The sequence below is a fragment of the Alligator mississippiensis genome, chromosome 3, assembly GCF_030867095.1.
Source record: "Alligator mississippiensis isolate rAllMis1 chromosome 3, rAllMis1, whole genome shotgun sequence".
NCBI lineage: Eukaryota > Metazoa > Chordata > Crocodylia > Alligatoridae > Alligator > Alligator mississippiensis.
The window spans coordinates 283,577,952-283,605,669 of record NC_081826.1 but is presented as its reverse complement, the minus strand read 5'-3'; the positions used below and the strand labels follow the sequence as shown (position 1 = coordinate 283,605,669).

Sequence of the window (27,718 nt, the reverse complement as noted above, 5' to 3'; positions counted from 1 at the left end):
TTTCTATGTTGCCATGAATTTATTGATTGCCAAATTAAATCAGTTTGTTTGTAACATGCAAGATTCTAACAGGGGGTAGAAAAGCTTGACTAAACATTTCTGTAGCAAAACTGTTTGACAAATACAGTGTAAATTTAAAGTCCAGACTAGGTCCCAAGGCAGGTATCAAATGATGTACCCACCCATTTGTTCCAGCAAGGCTGACTTTATTTATGGCTAAAAAGCATTCTGATGGTTTCACACTTGACATTTAAATTATTAAATAAGATTTGATAACTTGATTATGATCAGGGGGAACCTGCCAAAATGAAGAACAGTACACTAAGCCTCTCATACGTACTTTGCTCAGTACAGAGCCATTTGGGAGGCAAGAAACTACTGCACTAGGAGAGCCCGTTATCATGTAAACTATCGAAGCGCACTGCTGAAATTAACATTCTTGTACATATAACTGTTGGCTTAAAACCAAATACATTCATTTCAAAAGTACACAATAATTTAATGATCTTTAAAATTAAGTTTCCTTCCTTTGCATCAAGCAGCAGTGACCGATTAAAGACAATGGGACCAGGCATGTGTCCATTAGAGGAATTTGAAAACGCATCCACCCTGCACTATTTCAGCGCAAGGATTGTACAGTGGTGACTGATGCTGACCATGGGCTCAGACCTGCAAGATGCAGACTATTCATCTGACAGACAGTGGCAGCAATGAACAGTACTCTGCACTTTGCAGAATTGGGGCAGCTATAATTCCTGATTAATCTACTATACCAAAAGGAAGTGGAGCTCTTTTTATTAGGATTCTCTGCTGAATCCTATTCTTGGAGAGGAAAAATTCTCATCAACTCCAACAAGAATTTTCCTTGGGTAAGAAGCAAAGGATTGGGAACAACTACTCTAACATCTGTGTTTCTTTATAGTTTACATGATGTCTTCCAACATAAAGTTTAAAATGAACACTGCCAGTTGCTAAACATTGCAAATATTTTTATACATTTAATGTAACTAAAACAAATCACAAACAAGGAGAAGTAAGGCCAGGTGTTTTTAAAGAAAGTCTAAGGCCCTGAAAGTTTGCTAAGTAAGACAGGTTAAATGTTAAAATCACAGAAGTTTTAAGTCCTGAAAATTGCATGTTTCAAACACCATTCTAACACAAAATCCCTGCTATCATGAACTAAATGCTAAATCTGATGGGAATTTAAGACAGCAAACTGGAATTTTTCTAGACTTGTATTTTAAAGTGCTAGTGTTCCCTTACAACCAATCAGGGTATTCCCTTTCCAGCTGCTAGATTAGAACTTTGTTTCAGTAGAATGATGCTACTGCACAACTTTATTAACAAGCAACTGTAGCTCTCAGATGGACTGGAGGATGACAGAGTGCACTGATCTTTTCCAAGCATAGGATTTTAAAGGTTGATTTCATGATGAAGCTGTCCGACAGAGCATTGCAGCTATGGTTTGCAGCGCTGTACAAAGCGCGGGTACAGGCATACGTCACGGATGTGGTATCTATTCAGAATCCATGTTAAGAATCGCTCCAAGCCCAGGCCGTACCCACCATGAGGGCATGTGCCATATTTACGCTATGAAACAATAGAAAGAAAAGAGATTAAAGAACACATTTGCCTGTTACCAATCTACATGGATATTTAAAAGACAGCCACATTCTGGGATTGTTTCTGGAATGCCATATGGGAAACAGAAGTGTTCTCTTTCCACTGAAAGTGTCCAATTCACTGTATCCACTAATCTAAAAAATAAAGGACTGTGGAGCTTCTTTCTTCTCCTGCCAGCTCTGTCTGTGGAGGTGTCTCTACAGTGAACTCTTCCTTCTCTCTGGCACAACCCCATCCACACGAAATTATACCGGTTGTGCTGGCTGTTCAATTCCCAGCAAATCAACCTGCTCCACTGTCCATTGATAGCCTTTTTTTTTTTTTTTTTTTTGAAAGAGCTGAAGCTGCCAAGACAGACTGCTACCACTAAGTGACATTCAAGCAGGCAAAATAAGGGCGGAAGCAGGGAGCTCCAATAAGGGCTATGTGAAATCAATTTCAACAGCCCAAAATCTGCCTCGTCACGGTAACCAGCTGCAAAAATACAGTGAATCCAGTGGCCAAAAAGCAGAGAAGACTGGACCACTAAGATATCTCACCACCAGTTTTTTTAAACAAAAAAACAAAATAAAACAAAACCACCTACACGTGGTTTCTTACTGACAAGAAGGGAGTAAAATCTGTTCCACATACCTGATCTGTGTACCAGTAGTATGGTGTGTGATCAATGCCTTCCCTTTTATAACCCTCTAAAAGCTCATCACTGTCCCAGGTACGCATTGAGCCTCCAACAATCTCACCAACATTAGGCATCAACACATCAACCTGAACGAAACAGGATACAAAAACTATTACAAATAAGCTACTTCAGAACAAACAAAAATGTAGGCTTAAAATGTTAGCACCAATGTACTTCTCCAGCAGACAATGCTAGAGGATTTCAAAGGGGCAAACTTGAATTAATTTACTTAAACCTCAACAAGGGAGAGGAGAGAAGCCGAGTTCTATTTATGCCATTTTCTGATGGAGGACACTGAGCACAGAGAAGTCAAGGGAGTCATTTGGTTTAATCTCCAACGGCTTGTGTAGCCTTAAACTCTATAAATCTCACCCACAAAAAAGCATAAATCCTAGCACAGCTAAGAACAGCATCCAGCTCTCCTGCCTTTCAACAATAAAGATATCCTTTTCTCATAATATTTACCTGTCTAAATACAGTATCTGTGCAGAATTCAGCTAGCTGATGACATGAATTACTCTGACTACTGGTGTATGGTTACCTCAATATTTCTTTTTTTAAATTAGACAAGCTAGGCACAATAAAAGCCCTTAAGCATCACACCAGCTTATTCTTCCACCAGCCCTTCATCCAAATACTACAACAAGGTGTAAAAAACTCACAGATTCAGTAAGCCGGGAATCCTCAGGACAACGCTGCATGTAAAAGGACTTTATCTCAGCAGGAAATCGGCACAGCAAGATTGGCTCATTAATGGTGTCTGTCATCTGTCTCTCAGGAGCTTCTGGGATATCCTGAAGTACAGCAAGACTTTATTAATATTTACAACCAGAAACAAATCACAAGACCCAGAGTTAGGCTCCAGGCTTTTATCCCACTGATGTCAGGTATAAAAGACAAAGAGCATAACCCCAAAGACAAAAGTGGCTTTGGAACAAAAGGAAAGAAGAAACCAATTTCTCAAGATAGTACTATTTAAACCTCTTTGACATTGATTAAAATTCAGACTAAGAAAGAATATTCTAGCGTTACAGAAAGAGTAAGGCTGAAAGAGTCCTCAGGTCATGTAGTCCACCGCTCTGCTCAAAACAGGATCATGCATATCCAAGCTATTCTGTATCAGTGTCTAATCCACTGAGTTGTTCTCAACTATAATTAGACTCAAGGCACCCCCCTTCATAACTTTTCAGAATTTAGTGGCACCCCACTTCAAAAACTACTTTATTGATTACAATGTATAAAGAACAATAACTAGAAACACATTTTTTAAACAAAACTGAAAAAATGCACATGAACAACAATAACTAAGACACTTGAGCTCATGGAAAATAATAGCAATTATCCTGTTGCAAAGAACACCTAGCCTACACCATAACAAGCCAGAATTTTTTTGACACTACGGATTCTTATTTGAAATCTCTGAGTTTATCCGTGAATCTGGTGTAGGTGTTTGCACACATAACACGGTGGTAATACTGCATGGCAGATAGTGGAATCCTTTTAGAGGATTCTGTGGCATGGGTGAGAATCACTGGTATAACCTGTTCCTCAAATTACACAAACAGCCCTATCACACAACTACCAGGCACACTAACCAAAAAACACCTGCCACTGGTGGTGGGGAGGGGAGAGGGTTTACAAGGGCACCATCAATATTCTGCTGCTGCAAGATCAAGAAGCAGTTTAGAAATAAACCCAAGAGACCAAAGGAGGAAGACCCTGCTCCCCACTCCCTGCTATATTCATTGCATGTTGGATTAAGAACTGGGAAACCTCACTCATTAAGACTGAAAACTGAGAAGAAACTGGAGTCCCTTTGAACAATCAGTTACTGTTAGAGAATAGGTTTATCCAACTCTGAAATCTGTGCATCTGTCCTATGCACATTAGGGCTAGGGACAGAACTTGCACATAAACCAGTTTAAGTGATCAGAAACTGGTTTAAACCTGTAACACAGCAGTGCACATAAACCACTTTCAAAATGGTGAAAACCAGTTTAAGATAAACCTGGTTGAATATAGCATCAGACTTAACTGATTTAGGTCAAACTGGTTTATGGAATTTCTGTCCCAGACCCCTTCCTGGCTCAAGTTAACTCAGTCCCACAGCATCCCAGGATGCGTTGCAGCCCTGAGCTGTGATGCTATTTCAGTGGAGCAGGGACTGCCCTCCCCCTCTACTCCCTGGCCTGCATCTGCCAACCCAACAGCATGAGGGGTAGCTCTGTGGTGGGGGCGTTTCAACCCTTGGCAGTCATATCTGTGTCGTCCCCCCCCACCCGGGGCAACTGCCCCCTCCCCACAAAATCTGCTTGCATGGGCAGGCACCCACCTGAAGGACTTCTCCCTCCCTGCTGTGGCAGCAGCTGAAGCAATCCCCCCAGCTCTCCAAGGCTGCTCCCTCCCCTTCCCAGCTGCTGATTGCTTCAGCTGCTGCCACAGCAGGGAGGAAGAAGTCCTCCAGGTGGGTGCCTGCCCATGCAGCCCAGCATGGGAGCATCGGGGAGCCCCTGCCTTGGGGGTTTCCCCCCACCCCAGCCTGAGACAGCTCTGGGAAGATGAAGGGAATTCCTCCCCTCCTCACCCCCACAGCTAACTTGCCTTAGCCCGTGAGTCTCAGGGAGAGGAGGGAAAGTTTCCTGCTCCTCTGCAGCCGGTTTTGTCTCAGCTGCTGTGAGTCTGATGCAAAAAACAGTTGTGAGCAAGCAGAAGAATTTCCCCTGCTCCCTGAGGCTGCTTGGGGCTGTCCCCGAGACTTGCAGGGGTGGAGGCAAGCAGCTCTGGGGTTTGGGAGGGGACGAATTCCTCTCCGCTCCCTGGGGCTGCCCCAGACTAGGGGGGGAGGGGGAGGGCGGGGCTCTCTGGTGCCCCCATGCTGGGCTGCATGGGCAGGTACCCACCTGGAGAACTCCCTCCTGTGGCATCAACTCAAGCAAATCAGCAGCTGGAAAGGGTGCAGGGATTTCTCTTCAGCTCCTCAGGGCCCCTCCAAGGTGGGCTAGCACCAGGGAGGGGGCTCCCCAACCCCCTGTGGGGGGACATGTGCTGGGGACCCAATCAGGGATGGCCCCACTTGGCTGGGCTGGCAATGGCTAGCAGGCTGGGAAACGTGCTCTAGTGCCCCACGCCTACTGGCCTGGTCAGTGCAGACCTCCCCCTGCCTTTCCCAATTGAAAACTGAACATCAACAGTTGAGTTAGTTATTGGTTCAATCTAAGCAGTTTAGAGGAAGCTGCCTCAGGCTTTTTGACTTAGCCTAGATGTGACTGCTGGGCCTTTAATCACCTCCTTAATTTAGGAATTTGATACATTACTATTTTGACCAATCAGTTAAAGACAAGTTACTTGCATTTTGATATCAAACCCCTGACTAAAATGTAATAATAATAATAATAATCTAGAATGACACCTAACAAAATAGGCTTCAAGAGTGCTACCAATTCAGGACTTCCAACAGCAACAATTTTTAAGACTCATATTAGGCAGAGAGAAAAATATACAGAACAGTCATAGATTCAGCTACCCCTCCAAACCCATCACAAGTCGCTGACTGAATCTGCTGTCAGGTGAATTAAGTGGTGGAGGACAAGAAACTGAAAAGGATCCAATTCCAACAGTTATAACCAGCACTCTTCCAGTTGATGACAGTTAGCTAAAGATTGTCATTTGTTTGCGCTACTGCTTTTATTTTATTGGCTGGTTTAAGATACATATGGAAGGTTTATTAGAGATTTAATCTACAGACTGATCTCCCTTCCAATTCTGAATTATCTTGGGGACTAACGGAGACAGATGCATCAAGAACTGAATTCAGAAGCTGCTTCAGCCTGACTCATATTGCAAAGAATTCCAAATTTAAAAGAAATTAGATGGGCTGGGGGGAGCGTAGTCCAGTTGCTGAGAAAGAACTGAGCAACTCAGGCTCCCACAGGAGCTGCAGCATCATGGCTACAGTCTCAGAGAGGCTATGTCAATGCTAAAAAATAAGCATTACTTAGCCTATGCGACTGGAGTCTCTTGTTATATAAAGAAGAGTGCAGATTTACATCCAGAAAAGGGCAAGAGCTGGCTAGGGAGGAAATGATGCACAGATTATATGCTCACATCAATGCACAGCCTTCTGTTGGGGGTAAAATGAGGGGGGAGCATAAAGTTCCCCTTCAGAAAGGCAGGAGAACAAGACACAGATGAACGTTTTTGGGGGTTTTGTTTTGTTTTTTTTGGGGGGGGGGGGGATGTTTGTTTTTTACCAACAAGATTTGACTCTAGTGTTTACAATCTAGAATTTGTTGGACTGTGACTGAAACTTCCTAGCCAAAACTTTAATAAAAAAATATTTTCCCCTTTTTTTAACCTATACAGCAATTTCCATTTCAGAGCTGAAGCACTGCAGCCAGCATCCCTTTCAAAGCCCCTATTAATCACACAGCAGGGGAAGGAAAAATGCTAGCACAAATGCCTGGTTAAGCTGTGTTGGTGAGAGAAGGGAAGCCAGGTGGAAGCAATGTCTGTCTGTATTCAAGTTCCTCTTCACCCCTACAATATACCTGGATTTTCCATGTAACCCTGAAGCCACTGATTCTCAACCTAGATGTCATGGCACCTTGGGGTTCTCTGAGATCCTTTCAAGGGTGCCATACGATGTTAGCACTGTTAGGTTTACAAACATGATTCACAAGATAAACCCAGATTTCCATTAGAAACAATAGCTCTGCTCTTTCTGAGTTCTTTGCAATAGAAAAACAACTATAATTTTTAGGTAGGCAAAGAAGGAAAAAAAAAAGTAAAGCCTAAAAGCTGGCCTTTTCCAAGGGGTGCCTCAAGTCTATTCAAGGGTACCTCGAGTCCAAAAAGGTTGACAACTGCCTTAGGCATTGTGAAGTCCCTGCCTGCTCTATAGGTCTGCTACCCTCTTCAACCTCTTCCTAAGCACTGGCGGGGGGATTTTGAAGCCTGATGTTCAGAGGACAAAGATGGTGCATTAATCTCACGTAAATTTGCCCAATTACATTTGGTAAGTGTCGTAACTGCTCTCAGCTTCCACCAGAAAGAGCCTTGGCTGAAGTGCTGGCCCCAATGAAGTAAACAGCAAAACTACTGCTGACTTGACAAGGGGTAAAATCATAGCCCCATTTAACACTACCTGATGGACAGCTGGAAGACCAGCTTGTTGGAAATAAAGGTCAGTATGTGCTTCACAAAGCTACTGCAGGAATCCATTGCATCATTATCCAGGCAACAAATTTAGAAGGAAACCACAGTTACTGGACAATTTCAGTACTGAACTCCAAATTTCTTTTACAACATTAAAAGAACAGGCAAGATGTGTGCCTTACTTCTCCAAATTCATAGTACGTGCCATCTTCCTTCTTCACATCATGTTCCTTTAGCCAAACGATGGCATCTGTATAGTTCATTCGTTTGAAAGGGCGTTTAGGGGGCTGGAAGCTCTGCAGATTAAGATGAGACACACATGAAAACATGATTAGAGCAGCAGCCCGGTTAAAAAGAGGCATCATTCTTCTTGGCTGATGTGCTCCTAGAACGGATTTACAGTCCAGGGTGACAGTGACAAACTAGTCAGTTTTAACATAGCCAATCCAGGCCCTGGATTCACTCACTCCCAGTCTATATACCTCTCCCTCTTCACAAAAGCTGAATCTGCTAGGCTCCCTCTGCTGGTCTTGGACCTTATCTGTAGTGTGTGCACATTTCTGCAGTGTAGAAGGATCTATGGGAACCTTTAACATATTGCCTGGTAGCATAGTAACAGTTATTTGCTTTGTGTGATTATGTAGCTGCCCCAGTCACAGGCTAGAATGCCAAAGTGCTGGAGGCTGTACAAATAAAATGATAATACCTGCCCCAAACTGCACAATCTAAGTAACTAGTTGTATTTGAACCATGGGCACAAGGTGTAAAACCAAAATGTATGGCAGAAAAGATTAATGTACAAGTAAATTATACTGTTCCATGTGTTTAATATTAAACATGCTGAATTATCAAGGGCAGTTCCTAGGGAGCCTGTTTACAAAGCCCACTGCAGTTCCACATCTGGAAGGAAGCAACGGATGCATATAACATCCACCCCTCCCTACAAAATTTTGGAAGCCACAGAAAGCTCTGCAGGGCCCAGGGAACATACACAATCCCACAGGGGTAAATGCTGACCACCTGTGTATGGTCACATTGGTACAACAGCACCAGGTATTGTGCACTGACCAGGACTACAACAGGTGGCAACGAAGGACACTAAATCAAGACAGAAGATTTCCAGCTGCTAGGACACAGGACTGAGTCTTAGAGAAAGGCTTTACTCCCTATCTTGTGTTCCTTGTCACCTCCCCAATACTAGGCCCTGACCACAGTCTGAGATTGCACAAGGAGGAGGATGGTGCTACTTAAAGTAGTAACAGGCCAAGATGACTGGAGATATTCTAATCTATGTGCCATGCAATACAGAACCTGGTGACTGAGAGGAAAAAAGTTGGCAGTAGGAGGCTGTTAGCCCACTTTGGTGGGATGACTGCAAAGACAATAAAGTAGGATAGGTCACCTCAGACAAACAGAAGGACGAGCAAGGATTGTATTCCATATCTGTATGCCCCTGCTATCCATCTTAAATCTGGACTGTACATTGACTGAGGCAAAGACCATCTTTTCATTGCATTTATATATTGCCTAGCAGTGGGGTCTTGGCATAGGCAGTCTCAGTACAAAAACACAACAGCTTGTCCTGAGAGAGAAAAGGGTTATCTGCATTCCAGAGGCTGGGCTCCTTTTGAAGTCATTCAAGGGTTCTTTACGTTTGCTCATCACTATGCACTAACTACCACCCTGAACAGGTGGCTATATATATTTTGGGTGGGGCGGGGAAGGGTGGGGGGGATGTTAAGTTACATTTGTTGACATACAGAAATGACTATTCAGGGCTGCTTTCCACGCTACCACCTACCGGGTTTAGCTCATACAAGGCGGCTGACACAGGTGATTTCAAGACTCTGTCCACTACATCACAAACCAGATTCTCCAGACGATCCAACAGGTCTTCAAAGGTTATGAAAGGGCATTCAGCTTCAATGTGAGTATATCTGAAAAACAAGGTCCCACAGGTAAGTGTAACTCATCTGACTAACAAATGCATATTTCCTCTCTTCAGCTACATGAAGCAAGATGACGAGGGTATTGAGGACAGAATCCCTATGAGTAGGGTAACCATACGTCCTGATCTGGCTGGGACAGTCCTGGATTTCGTAGGCCAGTCCCAGACAGTTGATGAACATTAAAAACGAGCCTCCTGGAATTGCAGGGACATGGGGTACAGTCCACCAGGGAGGCAGAGCAGCATGGTGCTCCAGGCAGGCACTGCTGCTGCCCACCTGTCTAGTGGCATCACTGACTTGGGGGGGGGGGGGAAGAGGGGAGAGTGATCCCAGATTTCCCATAGTCCCATATGGTCACCCTATCTATGAAAGAGAACAACACTAATTACTACTCCTACTTTGTCCCCTTTCTATTTATAACCTTCCCGTCACAAGTTAGGACTATGGCATCCACTGCTACTTCATCCAACAAAATCATATAGGAAAAACACCATAAAGTAGATTAAGTCTCATTTGTCCTGCTGGTCTAATGCAGTCTCTCACCCAGACCTTGTAAAGGATGTTTTCAAAGCGACTGTGGTCAGTCCTCTGCATGTTAGCATAACATTCTGATATCTTTTTCATAACTGCCATAGTTCCTGACTGACTGCTGCTCCCTTGCTCCTTAAAACACATTACACATATACCACAAGTGTTCCCATACTCTGCCAGGTGCCTGCGTGTCCTGGACTGCTCAGCTCTGTATGACTGGGCAATACAAAAAGTGTCTCCTAATGCAGGGATGCAGGTCTCCAGATACAGCTGGGATGACTGTGTCAAGAAGGCCTCTTCACCAAAATAATCCAGTTTGAATAGTGTGGAGCCTCCTTCAACCTGTGTTTGCACTAAAGTTGGTGGTGTGACCTGTTGAAGAATAAAACTTGTTAGTGGAGTTAAGAATTAAGTCACTCAAATAATGGCTCCTAAATTGGGAAGTAAGTTTGATTTTATTTAGGTCAATTAGAAGGGTTATACTGCATCTCAAGAAACAGGGGCCTTCACTGGAGAAAAGGCAAGAGAAAGCTTCTAACCAAGAAAACATACGCTTACCTCGTAGTAGCCATTGTCAAAGAAGTGATCCCTGAAGCACTGCATAACTACGGAGCGCACCTTAAAGATCTTGGCCATGTTCTCGCCTCGGAGCATCATATGCCTGTTGTTAAGCTGCACATCTACCTCAGACTCCTCATTGATTAGGTTGTCGGCTCCTCCTGCTGGAGCCAGACCAATCAGCTCCCAATAGTCACAACTCAACTCATGGCCTCCTGGAGCCTACAGATTTTAGAAGGAACAACATACACTTTACAATTTTGTTGCTTACATAGAGGATCCTGCTTGACCTGCTAACACCTGCTTTTTAGCTCAAAGTTTTCATAAACCTGTATCCTTCAAATATGAGTGCGCTGATAAATATTTTTTGGGCCGATCCCAATGGCCCGTTAATAATCAGCCATTTTGACAGATACTGATCCAATTGCTGATATGCAACCTAGAAGCTTGGAGAGCAGCATTCAGCTAGTAAGTCTGTTGGGGAGGGAAAGAGCATTTGGGGGGGGGGAGGGCAGTGCAGACTCAGGCCCCTGTGGTGAGGGAAGGAATGGGGCTGGGGCAGGTGCTGCCCAGTCGGGGCAGGACAGGGCATGGGATAGAGCTGTGAGAGGTTCATCCAGGGGCGTGGGGAAGGGGGGTGGATCCTACCACTATGCGCAACCCTGGGGGAGCCATAGGGGGTGTGTGTCCCCCAGATCTGTGCGCAGGGTGAAGGCAGGCTGCCGCTGCAGGTCAGGAGTGGTACCAAGCTCTTCCCAGTAGGGGGAGAAGGGGGGCTGGGCTAGGGCTGCACTGGGAGGGGGCTATGGTGAATCTTGGGGTGGGCTCCCTCCCAGCACCACCACCACCTGCCCTGTGTGCAGCCTGGGCCCAGACTCCCCTGCCTGGGAAGAGCCTGGTGCTGCCCCCAACCCCAGCCCACAGCAAAAGCCCACCCTTGCACTGCGCACAGATCCAGGACACACACTCCACTATGGCTCCCCTGGGGATGCACCTACCGGTAGGATCCACACCCTCCCCTCCCCAACGAACCTCTCGCGGCTCTGTCCAGTGCCTGCTCCTGCCCCAGCCCCACTCCCTCCCTCACTCCAGGGGCCTCAATCTGCCCTCCCTGTCCCCACTATGACCCTTCCCTCCCCTCACACATGCACACAGCATTTGTCGGTGAAATTAATGGCCACAGACAAAAGAAAGCTGATTGCCAACAATGTCAATTTTCCTTTTATTGGTGCCGATACAAAATGGACCGACACACCTCTACTTTCAAATGATTTTTTTAATGCTACTTTTGAAACTAATGATTTTTAAGCCAAGTCTATACTAGAATCTACTAGCTTAACTAAATCCACTTAAACTGTTTATCTGACGTATATAAGCTACTCCTGCTTAGAGAACAAATTACTCAGTGCAATAGATTGAAGCGTGATATTGTCATAATTTTAATAACCTGGTACACAGTTCTTTCCACCACTTGCATGCAACTCCTCTTGTAAATAAAGTGGAAAATCCCCCTTTCTAATATAACATGCATGACTAGGTGTCCTCTGTAAAAGATCACACTAATGAAGCATCTAAACTATTTTGGTATGTCTCTCATTTAAACCACATTTGCTTGCTGAAGGATGCAACTCCCATTGAAAATCAAGAGGTATTTCTCCTATTATAAAAGGAAAAAAGAGCCAGGCTACTAAGTACAGGCTAGAAAGGATATTCATCTCTGTGCTTGGCATAGAAAACAGCAGCTTGTATAAGCTTTCTGCTTTGGGTTGAATTTCACCTGCTATAAAAGCAGAACATTCTCTACCTACCTAGAGAACAAGAGTATTGCACTCAAAAGGGAACTTATAAAGGTTCAACTATTTGCTCTAAACAAAACAAAAAAACAAAAATGGTGAACTGAGTTTAAGGCCCCATGAGCTCCCTCTGGTGGCTAACGCATGAAAATACTTCTTTCCCTAAAAACCAGGGCACCTCAAATGGGCATTGTGAAATAGTGCCCTAACCCACCTCCTCCTCCCTTGCTCCCCCAACAAAAAAATAAGCTTGTTTAAGGAAGTCTGGGTGGGAATAAATGCAGCTCTATTTTTAATGCAATTTCTAACCAAGTTAAAACCTTTCTAGCAAAACCCCATACTTTAGCAGCCTCAGGAAGACTTTACAACACAAACTCTCTCTGAAGACAGTACGACAGTCAATGGGAATTTTCTTTGAGGGTAGATATTGAAAATCAAGAGGCATGCCTAAAATATAAGTATTTGTCTCAATTCATCTCAACTACAGTGGCTATTTGAACAGCATAATATTTTTTAAACCTGGTTCTCCATTAGCAATTTGAAGCATTATCAAGATGACCTTCTCTTCTATGTTAGTTCAATGAATGAAAAGCTACATTTCTTTTGTGTAGTAAAAGCCAGATAAAAGAAAGGTAACCAAATCCAAGTATAAGGTTTACAACAGTTACATTGCTCAGTCATAACTGTTATGTGTCTGCTTGTCTGAGAAGATATTAAAACAGAAGCCAGAAATCTTCCTATGCTTAATTGTTAAAGCCCTTGTTCCAGTTTAGATTTCATGAACAATTATAAAGGAACACCACAAGAGCATAAGCCCTATTATGTTTTTGGTTGAAGACCATATTGTGACCTGTTTCTCTATGAAATTACCCCCTAAGCACAAACATTGCCATAACCAAATTAGTGAGTTACTTGGTTCTGTGTTCCCCCTCAGAAAAAAAAAAAAAGGTCAAATTAAGGTCCTCATGCTCCAGTGCATTTTCCTGCATGGAGATGAAGAATCAACCTACAGCCAGAGCTCAGCTGTGAAAGACTAAGCAGTCATTATCAGTCTTTTAATATTTACACGCGCACGCGTACAAAGCCAGTTGGGAAAGCAAGCTAATAAATAGAAAGGATGCCCAGTTAGAGCCCTGCTATGCATTCAAATTGAAGCTGGACTGACATCAGGTAGTAGAGTTTTACAAGCACTAACATTTAGCTCTTTCGCTCTTTTTATAATTGGATAGTCATTTTTATTGCGTGGTAACTACTCTGCACATGTGGCTGGTCTACATTTATTGCACAATTAACCAGCTCTGTGCTAATCAGGGAACCTGGTTTTCCCTGATAAAAAAGCCTGCAAATTCTGATAAAACCCCCAAAATCTGTGATTAAAGCTCCCCCCTTTACCCCTTATTCCCCTCCTACAGTTTCCCCAGCCCTGCTGGTGCAACACACTCCCCTGACAGCCCTGCAGCGCACACACATACACAGGCAGGCACAGAAACACACCCCAACAAGTGTGTGTGGGAGGGAAGGGAAGGGGCTGGGGGGCAGTCAAGAATGGAAAGGCAGGGGGAGTTTGTGCCTGTGCCTGCTCCCAGGAGCAGGGCCAGGGGTGGTCGCACACAGTGGCCACTGCTACACCCTGCGCTGCTTGCCTGTGGAGCTGCAGAGCTGTGCCCATGGAGCTTGCCTGCAGAGCCGTGTGGCCAGCCACAGGAAGGCAGTGAAGAGCACAGGAGCGAGGTGGTGGTGGCTCCACAGGCAAGTGGCGCAGGGCAGTGGTGCCACTCTGTGGGTTACACGCAAGCCACAGAGCCAGACGATGGGGGGTGGCTCGCATGCAGCAGCTGCCACCGCTGCCTTGCCCCACTTTGTCTTCCCGCAGCCGGCCACACGACTCTGTGGGCACAGGTCCGCACCCACACTACTCCGCAGGCAAGTGGTACAGGGCATGACAGCAGTGGTGGTGGTGGCTGCCACATGCGAGTCCCACCCCCGCCCCGGCTGGCTGGCTTGTGTGGCTTGCAGAGGGGCTCTGCTGCCCTGTGCCACTTGCCCATAGAGTGTGCAGCCAGCCGCAGTAAGGCAGAGAGGGGTGTGGTGGTGCAGTGACAGCCACCGTGTGCAAGGCTCCCCCCACCCCTTGCCAATGCTTCCTTCCTCGCTGCTGCTGCACCTCGCAATGCCTTCCCGCGGCTGGCCTCACAGCTCTGCAGTCAAGCCCTGCGGCCACATGACAAGCAGTGCAGGGCGTAGCAGTGGCTGGCGGCAGCCACTCCAGAGCCACCCTGATTCCATGCGCCGCCAGCTGGATGGCCATACTCCAGAGCTTCCCCCAACACCTTGCTGCCGGAGTGCCTGTCTGGCGGCACGTGGACTGCCAGCAGCGCTACTGGCCCTTAAAGGAAGCCACATGTGGAGATGCCAAGCCCAGTTGTGCCAACAGTGCCCTGGTGGTCCACATGCAGCTGGCCAGGCACTCCAGGGCTTTCCCCAACACCTCCCCACTCCCTCAGCCCCCAGCCAGCTTCTCCCCCGGCCCTGCCCCACAACCCCCCATCCCTCTCCAAGCCCCATTTACTTAACCTTGCAGGCTCAAGAAAGAAAGTGAGCCTGAACATAGCCTTGGGACTGACTAAAAGTCTCAGGCCCTGCCCTTCCACCTCTCCCTCCCCCTCTGAACAGGGCTGGGGGTTCCCCACCATTTCTGCAATCAGGTCTTGCAGGCTGGAGCTCTGCCAGCCTGTTGAGCTCTTTGCAAAAGGGGGAATCCGCAGCTTTTTCTGCTAAAAAGTAAAATCTGCGTTTTCTCTGATAAAAATGGGAAGTCTGTGGTTTTCTCCACTCTTCCATGGGAAACAGAAAACCTGGATCCCTAATGATAATTAACTACGTGATAAGTACTTGTAGCTGGTCTAAATCTGTTGTGTGACTGAGTCGTTAACTGCATAATATATGTAATGTGTAGCAGGGGCCTTAGAAAGATAAATATGAGATGCAACATATCATGCCAAATATCCCTATTAGAAATCAATTAAAAACTCTTTCCCCCTACTCTTCACCAAATCAGAAGGAGCCACTTGGTTCATCTAATCAGGTAACAGGTGAAGAGAGGTGAAAAACTCACAGCTTTGTCATACCCACCTGCTTGCCTTCAGGAACAAGGTTTAACATCCCATACACTACAACACTGCTCTCTGTTGAGAGGATCAATCCATTGTAACACTGACACTGCAGGAATGAGAAAGAAAAAATTCTAGCTGAAGCATTTTTAAATTTACAACTATGGTGCAAAATCTTCAAGGGTCAAGAGGAAATTTGAAGTTCATAATTATCTTCAGCTCACACTGTGGACCAGAAGGTGGTAGGAGTACAAAAGTACAAGATTCCTTAAGATTATGCTACTGCAATTTGTTAAAGGATTATGGAAGGTCTAAACTATAGCTTTCACATGGTCCACACGGAGGAAATAGGATCAGATATTAATTATCTCACTTCTGTTATACAACAAAATAAACCCAAAACTCACCAACTCATCAGAGAGAACACACTGAAGAAACCCTGTGCCATCCCTTAACACCAGAAACATCAACGTTTTTCCTAATGAAAGGCAAAAAAAAAAAAAAACACAACAAAACCTCACGGATAAATCATCACTTAGAAAGCAAAACCAGACCACACCCGACAAGCATTCTGTGGGCTGTTAGAAAAGTCTGTCACTGCTCACCCACAGTTTTGTCAAAAAATAAATCTGCAAACATCTGTTTAACTAAAAGCGTTTCCTCTTACAGAGCTGTACCTCGTTCACCAAGAGGTAAGGAACAATTTGGCTGCACAAAGGATTTAATCCTACTGGGCTTGGGGATCCCAGAATTCCCAGGGTGAAATTCTCACTTCGCTGAAGTCAATGGCAAAACAGCTATTGACTTAAAAGAAGATAAAGAGTTTGCTCGCTGATTCATCTAGAGCTGTTGGCTGTGCTCAGATCCACACCCTTGAGGGTTACTCATCTGTTACATGGAACTGCTGAAAATAGTTCACAGCTAGCATACAGAAAGTGATGCAACCCTTCTCCATCCACAGCTAAAGAAAGTCCTTCTATGGAAGCTTTTCCTTTCTGGGAAAAGAACAGGTTGTATAAAATTTCCATGCAACAGGATTTTTCTTAGGCCAGGAGAGCTGCATACATCACACACACTGTTCATTCTACCCTCTGATACCTCACAGAGGATGCCTATTTTAAGTGAACAAATAACACAGTGATAAACTTTATGTCACAGAAACTGCGTGTTTTTCCAGCTCCTACAAGCTTTTCTAACATGAGCAGGATGAGTCTGAATGTGGTCTATGATTCTCAGCACCACAGATTACTCCTAGACAGTTTTAAGAAGTCTTACACTTCCCAATTCATTCCATCGTATAAACCAGAACATTGATCATTTTAAAGTAGTTGTAACCTGTCATTTTTAAAAAAATTATTTAGTCACAGGGACAGGAAGATAGTCTTGTGGACTCTCTCAAACAAAAGTTTATTATAAGGCTGGCTGTAAATGAAGGGGACTGGATTTGATCACCCACATGGTCCCTTTTAAACCCAGGTTTCTAAGAATTTTACATGCTTTTAAAAAATGTCAAACAAGACCAATCCCATTATTTGCTACACTTATTAATGACTCGCTAACAGTGTTAATAAAAAAGCAGCCGATCATAAAAAAAGGTAAAGTGTTATAAGAAAACTATAGGACTGGCCTCCAGTTAAAAACCCCAGTGGAGGCTAGTCCTGAAAAAGAGCTGCATATTCATTTTAAGTTTCTTCAATGCTGCAATAGCCTATTTAGCACATAAGGATTCCTAATTCATGGTCTGTGAAATTCTGACCCAAGTAGATGTCTTTTTGGAAGTGTGAAGGTTTTCAGGCTTGTGATGTGTTCCTCCTTTCTGTGTACATTTGAGTACTTTTAAGAGTCAAGTATTTACCTTGCTTACAATAAGGGCTGTTTACCTTGTCTACGTAACCTGTGAACCCAGCCAAAAACCTTTACTCGTTGGCCTCTGTGTGCTTCCAGATCACGAATCTTCACCTGTAAAGCAAGGGTTATAAAAGTATTAATAGGTACAAACATTAATTGGCAAAAAACCATGTAACAAGAAATAGCTTCTCTCACTCCTGACCTGCAGTCATTTTGGAAGCAGAGGCAGGAATTAAACACCAGCATCCCTCAATATTGTATATCAGTTTAAGGCAAGAAGGGAAGAATACTGTACTCAGTTAAATTCAAAGGTAGTAGACTTTGACGAGCCTGGTATCATGACCAATCTGTTTAACACAAACACAACTTGGGAACTTCAGTGATCCTAAGGGCAATCAAGAAACTGGTCTTGCATCTAAAGTCGGAATACCTGAGAGCTAAATATTGCAGGTATTTCTCAAGCTTCCAAATACACCAACTTGCTCCATCAATTTAGAAAAGGACCATGAATATATATCAAAATTATCGAAGCTTGAAAAAAGTTCTAAGGAGCTTGTCTCTGAACTCATTTTTAAGACCATCCGGTAAACATACTGTGCCAAATGGCACGGGACAACAAAGCAAAGTCATCTGAAGCATTTGATTTTTTACATAGCCTATATCCCAGGGCAAAGTCACTGCTGAAAAACTGATGTACAGCTGAAGTGAGACCAAGTAGCAAGCTAATGTTACATTTATCTATTGGATAAGATAAGACACTGGCCATCCATAAGGTGGAACTACTACAGCATACTGGCCTTGTCTTCCACTGCTGGCTAGTTTGTGCTCAACTTATGAAAGAGAATGTAAGTCAAAGTCTTAAAATGAATTTTTTCCATGTATGATGTAAAGTATCTGTTAAAAATGTGATCTAACAGAATATGTAATATCCACTTCCAAAATAGGTTTGTAAAAATTCACCAACTTTAGCAGAGCTGTATAACTGAACAGAAATTGGTCCTTTTAGATATTAGCTCAACTTCAGTTCTCCAATCAGCAAGACTTCTCTATTCTTTCAGGGGTGGGTTTAGATTAGAAAAGATTTTGAGTTCCCTATGATTTTATGATCAACACCACAGCAATCATAAAATCTATCATTTTACTGTGGATGTGTTTAAAAAACCAAAAAACCAAAACCAAAACAAAAGCAGGGACTGTCAATAGCAACAAAATCAGTGAATTCCTTCAAACAACCTTTAACTTCAGCATGTGTATTTTAGGAAAAGCCCCAAGTTAGAGGTGAGCAGGCTTAATAATTTGTCTCATCCACAAGAGACAAAACAGAAGAACACACAGACAGGCAGAGAAGGACCTTTCAAGGGAGTAAAATGCTAACAACGCTGTGGAGTAGTGCTCAGAATTATCATGTACATAAGATTTTACTCACACATTTGGGCTCCAGAAGACTGGGATCTTTCTTGATGATGATCTTCTTAGCTTCCTCCAGGTTTTTTTCTCGTCGTAAGAGGTCTTCTGCCTAGTTTTTGGAATAGTTGATCATTTAATAAAGTATTTCAACGATAAGTGCAGTTGGATAATATACATCAGTATTATTTTCCACAGATAGCTGTACAAGATCATAATGCCAATCTAAGAGAGGAATTTACATAAAGCCTCAGCATTCTGTCATCAAAAGGATAGATATCAGGCCACAGATACACAGGTAATAATTTTTGGAATCAGAACTCTACCAAGAAGTGCTCATATACCTTGTTTCAGATGGCACTGAAAGAAAAAAGAAAGGGATCATATCTTGAAAGTTACACCCTTCCTGATGTTAACCATTTACTTGTCCTAATCCAGTCAAAACAAGTTGTAAATATTTATTACAGAAATTATCAAACAGCCACCCAATTAAGGACTGAATTCAGTTTGTTAACACTTAACTTTCAAAGCTATTTACATGCCCAGATTGTTGAATTTTGCCAGGATAGTAAAGTAACTTGTAATTTAATTAGCACACAACCAGTTCTTTTATCTTCAGCACCATCTACGTGCCACGATGTGGCAAATTCAGGATTACCATAGGCCATTTTCCATAATGAAATATGATGGGGGGCATGGAATTTTTTTTTTTTTGTTTAACTTTCTTAACAAGTGAAGTGCTTCAATTTGGCAGATCACATAGAAAGATCCAGTACCTCACCTCTCTTTTTTCTTTAGTTTCATTCTTCATCTGTTCTCGGTGCCACAACTTCTTTACATTCTTCATTTGTGATTTTGAGATAACATCCCACCTCTGGGTAGGTTAAGGGGGGAAAGAAATAAATAAAGGTTATTTTTTGTTTATTTTGAGATTAAAAAAAAACCTAGCATCTCAAGTGAGAAATATGCATTTTGAAGTCACTTTACCTCATTTTCTTTTTGAGAGTCCACGTAAATAGTAGGAAATGGCTCCTTTTCTACTGTCATCAAAGCCTGAAAAGGAAACAGATTATATCGCTGATACTAAAAAAACTCAAACAACATGGACAGAGATAATCTGGTAGACAACCTATTTTCGCAATACACGTAAAGGATGGTCATACATTAAAATATAAAATTTAATTTAAAGAATGAATTTTAGAGAATAAACATAGCTTCAAAAGCCAAAAAGACCAAATTTGACCCATAACTATTCTATAATATGTCTTTTCCCTAATGGTATACTGATAAAGATTTTTTTGGCCAATACCAATGGCTGATTATTAATGAGCCATATCAGCCGATCCCGATCTGATTGCCAATATGCAGCCCAGCAGCTTAGAGAGCAGCATCCGGCTGTAAGGCCGGCAGCAGGCAGACTGAGACCCCTGCCATGAGGGAGGGAGTGGGACTTAGAGCAGTTCATATGGGGGGGGGCCGCGGCACTCCTGCTGCTGTGCGTACCCCTGGGGGAGGTATGAAGGGCATGTGCTCCCCGGATCTGTGTGCAGGGGAAAAGCAGGCTGCTGCTGTGGGCTGGGCCAAGGATTTTTAAGAACCATTTTGTTTTTTTAAGAATAAGAGAGAGCAACTTGAAAAAGGCCACGTTTATGCCTTCTGCAGATACCTTTAAAGCAGTTTTGAAAGGCTTCTCTTTTGTTCCATTGCCAGCAGAATCATTCCCCTCTCGTTCAGAAACATACATCTCTCCTGCAATATACAACAGATAATCAATTAAAACAAACACTGAATTGAGCAAGACCCAAAAAAGGAATTAAACATTAAATAGATGAAAATTATTAAAGATACAAGGAACTTCACATGTTCAGAATGGATAAAAAAAATTTTAATGGAATATATTTAGCTTAAAATATATTATTTTTTAGAGTTTAAAATTTGTTTTCAAATTATAACAAGGTTAAACTTGATAATAATCTACTGAGGACACTGAATTAAATAAAATGTTAAGCAGTTTCTGTGCCACTCAAGTTTTAAAGGCAGCTAAATCACTGAGCTGGTAGAACTCATTGGTTAAACATCTGAGCCAGAGCTTTTGGGAGCAGAAGCTTTTTCTCTACCGCACAGAAACTGTTTTCTTCATACCAGTTTATTCAGTTAGTTCAGTTCAATTTTCAAGCTCAAAGTCAAGAAACTGACCGGGAGTTAAAAAAAGTAGAAAAGCTTTTCTTCTGATCTATAAATGAAAAGTGAGATGTAAGACAAAGAGATCTACTAGTTTCAAAACTTTGAACAGAGATGTTAAGATCCATAGGCTTTAAGACCAAAAGGGACCAGTGAGGCCACCTGGTGTGGTCTCTTGCATGACAGGCCCTAAAAGCTTCTGCAATTTAATCCTTGGGTGAACAAAAACAGAGAAATATCTAGTCTTGGTTAAAAATTGCTAGTCTGGAGAATCCACCACAGAACTTGGTAAGGTGTTCCAATGGTTAATTTACTGTACTATTAAGAACGCACATTTTATTTAGAAAAGATAGGGAATGAGACAAGCAGCCTAGAGTACTACAGCCAGGGAACTACAGACCAGTCAGCCTGACCTTGATACTAGCAGGGCCTCAAAAAATCTATTGGGAAGCACTTAGAGGAGAAAAATGTAATCAGGAACAACCAGCATAGATTCACCAAAAGCAAGTCATGATAACTGACCACCTTGATTTCTTTCTATAAAGGTGACACTGTCTGTGGAGGGGGGAGGAAGCACCTAGTGGGGTTCTCTCAGGGGTCTGTCCTGAGTCTGGTATTGTTAAATGTTTTCATTAATAATTTAGATGCTGAGACTGAATGCACAAATACAGACTGAGGAATGACTGGCCAGGCTGTAGTATCAGAGAGAAGGGCCTGGGGTTTACAGTAAACCATAAGTTGAACAAGAGCCAAGTATGCTCTTGCTGCAATAAATAAATAAATAAATAAAATAAATAAGTTCACAGGTACTAAGTTCACTTGCAAATCAAGGAAAGCAATTCTTCCACTTTATTCAGCACTGGTGAGGCCTCACCTGGAGGAGTACTGTGTTCAGTTTTAGGCCCTACACTTCAAGGAAGTGAAGAAATAGTCCACCACAAAGAAACAAAAAAGTTAAAGGTCTGGGAGGCAAGACTTATGAGGAAAGGCTGAAAAAAGGTTATTTAGTCTGGAGAAGAGAACGGAGGGGAGGATTTGATATGTCATCAAATATCTGAAGGGCAGTTACAGACAAGATGGAAACAGCCTTTTCTCTGTGCCATAAAGGACAGGACTAGTCCTGCAATGGTCTCAAACCACAGAGGAAATTTAGGCCGGAGATTAGGAGGAACTTTCTGACCATGAGGGTGGTTAAGCATTGGAAAAGGTGACAGAGACACGTTGTGGAATCTCCATTCTTGGAAGTTATCAAGAATGGATTAGACAGACACTGGGATTGGGATGCTCTAGTGAGGGATGATTCTGCCACAAGGGACTCGACTAGACCAGTGTTTCTCAAACTTTTAAGTAGTAAGAACCCCCTAACTTCTGAAAATTTTAATAAGTACCCCAACACTCAATTTTCCATGGGATTTTATGTCTACAGACTAATGTGTGCCATATGTTGGAAAAAGGGCTGTGTATAAAAGGCCGTGAGATGACAGGTGTCTGATCTGGTGCGGGTAGGGTCACCTTTTACATCAGGGGCGCACAACTCAAGTATGTACCTGGGTTAGAGGTGATGTTGGCCAAAGCTAGGAGGGCTGAAACAAATTATTACTGGGAAATTTAATTGTTTTAATTGCACCAATTTTTTTTGCCACTGTTAAGAGAAAAGAGGGCGAGAGAGAAAGAGGGCGAGAAAGAAAGGAGTGTGTTGGGGTACCCGTGTACCCCCTGCCTGTGTCTCGCGTACCACAGGTTGAGAAACTATGGACTAGATGATCTTGTGAGGTCCTTCCAGCCCTACTTCCCGCCGCTCCTACTTCACACCTGAGCTGGTTTAACTTCCAGCCATTACATTCAATTACAACAGGAAGAAGCCATTACCCAAGTTTCATTTCCCACAGAGGTACTTCTGGACCAGCAATTCTCAATCCACAGTGAAAAAACGTGTGCAAGTAGTAAGAGCTGGGGGGTGGACAGAGTCTAAAAAGTAGGGGTGCATCAACAGTGATTTTTGGGCCAGATACTGATAACTGATAGTTGAGGAGGCATATTGGCCAACACCGATCTGGTTTTTGATGCTAGCTGGAGGCAGCTGTAAGTCCAGGGGTGGAAGGAGAGGGAAGGAGAAGGAGAGGGAAGGGCATGTGCAAATCAACACCCCTACAGCCAGGGAGAGAGGGAGGGAGGGGGCAGGGGCTGCCCAGCTGGGGGGGGGGAGGGGGGGGAAGGACAGGGACAGCAGAGCTGTGGGGGAGGTGGCTCCGTGGCCTGGGGGGGGGGGGGGGAGGGTGCCCCCGGATCAGGGCAGGGCAGGGCAGGCTGTACGGGGCTCTGCTTGGTGGGGGCTGGGCTTGCAGCGGGCACCGGCGGCGCTGGAAGGATGCTGCATCCATCCCAAATTTTGCCACCACTCCTCTCCCAGCTGCGGCTGGGGGCGACATTTGGCGTGGAGGCAGCCCCCGGCCAGCGCCCACTCCGAGCCCAGCCCCGCCGAGGGGAGCCCGCGCAAGGTGCAAGCAGCCCCACCCCCACACGGGCCGGGGCCGGGCTATCGAGCCTCGGCCCCCGCGTCTTATCCGACCCACCCAGCGCGTAACGTGCCTCCAAGCACACGGCTGAATGCAGCCCATGAACCCGCCGCCGCCGCCTGCCCGGGGTGGCCGCAGCGCCCCTGCCCACCCGCCCGGTCCGACGCGCCCTCACCCAACGTCGCCGCCATCTTGCCCGGCTCCTGCACGCGGCGCCGCAGCGGTTGCATCATGCGCCGGCACCGCCCTCCCATTGGACGGGCCGCCCACATCCGCTGCTTCCCATTGGACGGGTCAGAACTGCCCCGCCCCCTGCGCAGCCCGGGTGCGGCTGCCAGCGCGGCCTGGCGGGAAGCGCCCCCTGCGGGCCGGGCTGGGCCCTGTTCGGCTGCGGCGCATGCGCGGTCGCGGCCCGGCGCGAGGGAAAAGTTCCGGGGAAGGCTGGAGGCGCGCCGGGCTGGAGGCGCCCTGCGGGGAGCGGGCCCGGCTCGGTTAACACCGGCCCCGGTCGGTCCGGCCCGTTTTGAGCCACTGCATTTTGTCAAATCCATTTTAAACAGTCGGTCTGCACAGTTGGACGGGAAATACCGGACGGCAGTGCTTCCTGCTTGCTCCCAGTAATTTCCTGATTCTGGTCTTGGTCCCCAGAGAGTCAAATCCCTCATTTTTTCCTCTGCAGCTTTCATTATTTTCATCCAACCAGTGGGGAGTTCACGGGGCGGACGTGGACGTGGCCCCGGCTTGGCTGAGAGATATCTTGAGAAAGTAAGGCAAAATGATTTTTAGGGATTGAAATTTGGGGATTATGAATGGGACTGTACACAAAAATGAAAGGGTCGGTAGCAAGGATCCTGGTTTTCTCCGATATAAAAAAAATCTCCAATATTCAGGTAAAAAAAAAAAAATCCCAAATCCACATTTCCATGATTAAAATGAAACATCACTATCTGTAGATGGATATGGCTATAGACAGATCTATAGATAGATACATCGATATAGATACATAGATAGATCTATCTAGAGATAGAGAGAGACCTAGATCTATAGATAGATGGATAGATATATTAGTGATGTTTCATTTCAATCACGGACAAATGTGGATTTGGGGTTATTTTTTTATAACTGAAAAATCGGGGATTTTTCTTTTAAATCGGAGAAAACCAGGATCTGTGCTCCTTAGGCGCATCTACACATGCGTGCGTGTGCTGTTGGGTTAGAACCTGTAATACCAGGCACTAACCGAATTGGCAGTAGCAAGTGCTACTGCACAGTAGCGCCGGCGCATGCCTTTTTAGCAATGCTAATGCACAATGGACTAATTTTACAGCTTTTGCCATGACAAGCTAATAACACATTAATCTACTGCACATTTAGCATCTTGTGTAGATGCAGCCATTGTGCCCCTTTCTAAATCCATGGTGCCTCCACACAATGAGTGCTGGTCCTCACACCTCAGAAAGGATAGAGAAGAACTAGAGAAGGTGCAGAGAAGGGCAACAAGGATGATTCAAAGAAAGGAGAGGCTATATGAGGGAACACTAAAGAGGTTAGTCCTATTCAGTTTAGAGAAAAGGCTTGGAGATGGCATGATAGAGGTTTACAAAATACTAAATGGCAAAGAAAAAGTAAATAGGGATTTATTTACTCTCACAATATAAAAACTAGGGGACACAAAAGTAAACCAGTAGTTAGTTTTAAAACTAACAAAGGGAAATTCTTTTTTATAAAGTGTGTCATAGAAGTGTAAGACCTCCTTGCTACCAGCTGCCGTGGAAGCTGACAGTGTAGCTAGATTCAGAAAGGGACTGGACACGTTCTTGGAGGAAGGGCACCAACCAGTAGCTATTGAGAATGGGAGTTAGGGATACACCCTCAGAATTAGAGCTTCCTATACTTGCACCTTAAGGCCAGGTACAGACCTTATATTTTTACCAGTACAAGTGATTGGAAAGGCACTGGCTGACGTCATTGCAGAGCCACTGGCGGGAATATTTGAACACTCATGGCGTGTGGGCCAGGTCCCGGAGGACTGGAAAAGGGCCAATGTGGTCCCCATTTTCAAGAAGGGGAGGAAGGAGGACCCAGGCAACTATAGGCCAGTCAGTCTCACCTCCATCCTTGGCAAAGTCTTTGAAAAAATTATCAAGGCTCACATTTGCAAGAGCCGGGCAGGAAAAATTATGCTGAGGGGAAACCAGCATGGGTTCGTAGCAGGTAGATCATGCCTGACTAATCTAGTCTCTTTCTATGACCAGGTTACGAAACGCCTGGACGCAGGAGTAGGGGTTGACGTCGTTTACTTAGATTTCAGGAAGGCCTTCGATATGGTATCCCACCCCATACTGGTGAACAAGTTAAGAGGCTGTGACTTGGATGACTGCATGGTCTGGTGGGTGGCGAATTGGCTAGAGGGTCGTACCCAGAGAGTCGTAGTGGATGGGTCGGTATTGACCTGGAAGGGTGTGGGCAGTGGGGTCCTGCAGGGCTCGGTCCTTGGACCAATACTCTTCAATGTCTTCATCAGCGACTTGGATGAGGGAGTGAAGTGTACTCTGTCCAAGTTTGCGGATGACACAAAACTGTGGGGAGAAGTGGACACGCCAGAGGGCAGGGAACAGCTGCAAGCAGACCTGGACAGGTTGGACAAATGGGCAGAAAACAACAGAATGCAATTCAACAAGGAGAAATGCAAAGTGCTGCACCTAGGGAGGAAAAATGTCCAGCACACCTACAGCCTAGGGAATGACCTGCTTGGTGCCACGGAAGCGGAAAGGGATCGGAGTCCTAGTGGACTCCAAGATGAACATGAGTCAGCAGTGTGACAGTCATCAGGAAAGCTAATGGCATTTTATCGTGCATCAGCAGATGCATGACAAACAGAATCAAAGAGGTGATACTTCCCCTCTATCGGGCGCTGGTCAGACCGCAGTTGGAGTACTGCGTGCAATTTTGGGCGCCGCACTTCAAGAGGGATGTGGATAACCTGGAGAGGGTCCAGAGAAGGGCCACTCGTATGGTTAAGGGCTTGCAGGCCAAGCCCTGTGAGGAGAAACTAGGTCACCTGGACCTCTTCAGCCTCCGCAAGAGAAGGTTGAGAGGCGACCTTGTGGCTGCCTATAAGTTCATCAAGGGGGCACAGAAGGGAATTGGTGAGGCTTTACTCACCAAGGTGCCCCTGGGGGTTACAAGAAATAATGGCCACAAGCTAGCAGAGAGCAGATTTGGACTGGACATTAGGAAGAACTTCTTCACAGTTCGAGTGGCCAAGGTCTGCAATGGGCTCCCAAGGGAGGTGGTGCTCTCCCCTACCCTGGGGGTCTTCAAGAGGAGGTTAGATAAGCATCTAGCTGGGGTCATCTGAACCCAGCACTCTTTCCTGCCTATGCAGGGGGTCGGACTCGATGATCTATTGAGGTCCTTTCCGACCCTAACATCTATGAAATCAGTCTATACCTGTAACAACAGAAGTTCAACACACGCAGACTGGTTTAAAAATGGCAAAAGCTGCTCTAAGATTTGCCTCCCCACCAAAGGGCAAATGTATTTTCTGTTCACTACCAATCAAACTATGTTGCTCATAGAAAACTGTATGACTTGGATCAATTCTGTCTTGGGCTTAAATGGTGGAGGCTACAAGCGAGAGGAACAGTGGAAAAAAAAACACTAGTCATCCCCAGTTCACTCTCCCTTTCAGTATCCACTCTGCTACCGTGTGCCACATGATACTGGGAAAGGTGGACCTATGGTCTGACCCAGTAGATGCCAATTCTTATTGCTAGTTACTAATCTATGATACCAAATATGAGGTCACTTTAGATTTTAAGGGGCCTGATAACCAGAGATGATATCTTGCCTCTTGAAATCCATGGCAGAATTCGCCAAGGATTCCAGGAAGGCCATAACTTCACCCCAATTCTCGGGTGCAACTGACCAAGATATGTGGCCACTTAAAGATGGCCTCCATAAGCACCCCCCCCCACACGCACACTCTCCATAAGATGGCTTCCATAAGAGGCATACAGCTGTAATTTGTTCCATTTTATGAAATCAGCCTGATTCCTGTTATCTCCTGCCATGATGCCAACTGAATTAGCCAAATCAGACCTACCGTCAAAAGGGAACCTGTAAAAGAAGCTGACTTTAAAACATACAAACAAACAAAATATTCTCCTTATCACGAACCAAACAGGTGATTTTTATTAACAATTCAAAATGTTGGTGTATACCTCATGAGCTCATGCCATGCAAACAGTTTAAACAAACATTCAAGTAATTACCAGTCCACATCTCTGTCCCCAGTCAATATAAAAATGTGAAAGGTGAATTGATGCTCCATATTAAAAAGGCAAAACACAACAGAATGCACCAAAAT

The 27,718-nt window shown here is 44.6% G+C and overlaps 1 protein-coding gene across 1 annotated transcript; it reads right to left on the bottom strand.

The window, feature by feature from the left end:
- NARS1 (asparaginyl-tRNA synthetase 1) lies at nucleotides 1-23,612 on the bottom strand. The gene is made up of 15 exons (XM_014593973.3): nucleotides 23,522-23,612; nucleotides 20,316-20,398; nucleotides 19,637-19,702; nucleotides 19,431-19,523; nucleotides 18,672-18,761; nucleotides 17,278-17,356; nucleotides 15,805-15,875; nucleotides 15,420-15,506; nucleotides 10,495-10,716; nucleotides 10,109-10,308; nucleotides 9,258-9,393; nucleotides 7,639-7,752; nucleotides 2,965-3,096; nucleotides 2,257-2,388; nucleotides 1-1,590 (listed from the first exon to the last, which is right to left on the bottom strand). The coding sequence occupies exons 1-15, from the start codon at nucleotides 23,598-23,600 to the stop codon at nucleotides 1,459-1,461; spliced, it is 1,716 nt and encodes a 571-aa protein (XP_014449459.2). The 5' UTR covers nucleotides 23,601-23,612; the 3' UTR covers nucleotides 1-1,458.
- Between the last annotated feature and the right edge of the window lie 4,106 nt (nucleotides 23,613-27,718).

Coding starts and splice junctions, on each gene's coding strand:
- NARS1 (XM_014593973.3), bottom strand. CDS start 23,600: ATGGGAGGGCGGTGCCGGCGCATGATGCAACCGCTGCGGCGCCGCGTG. Junction 19,703..20,315: donor CTTTCAAAACTGCTTTAAAG/GTATCTGCAGAA, acceptor TTTCCTTTTCAG/GCTTTGATGACAGTAGAAAA. Junction 9,394..10,108: donor ACACGCAGGCACCTGGCAGA/GTATGGGAACAC, acceptor CTTGTTTTTCAG/ATATACTCACATTGAAGCTG.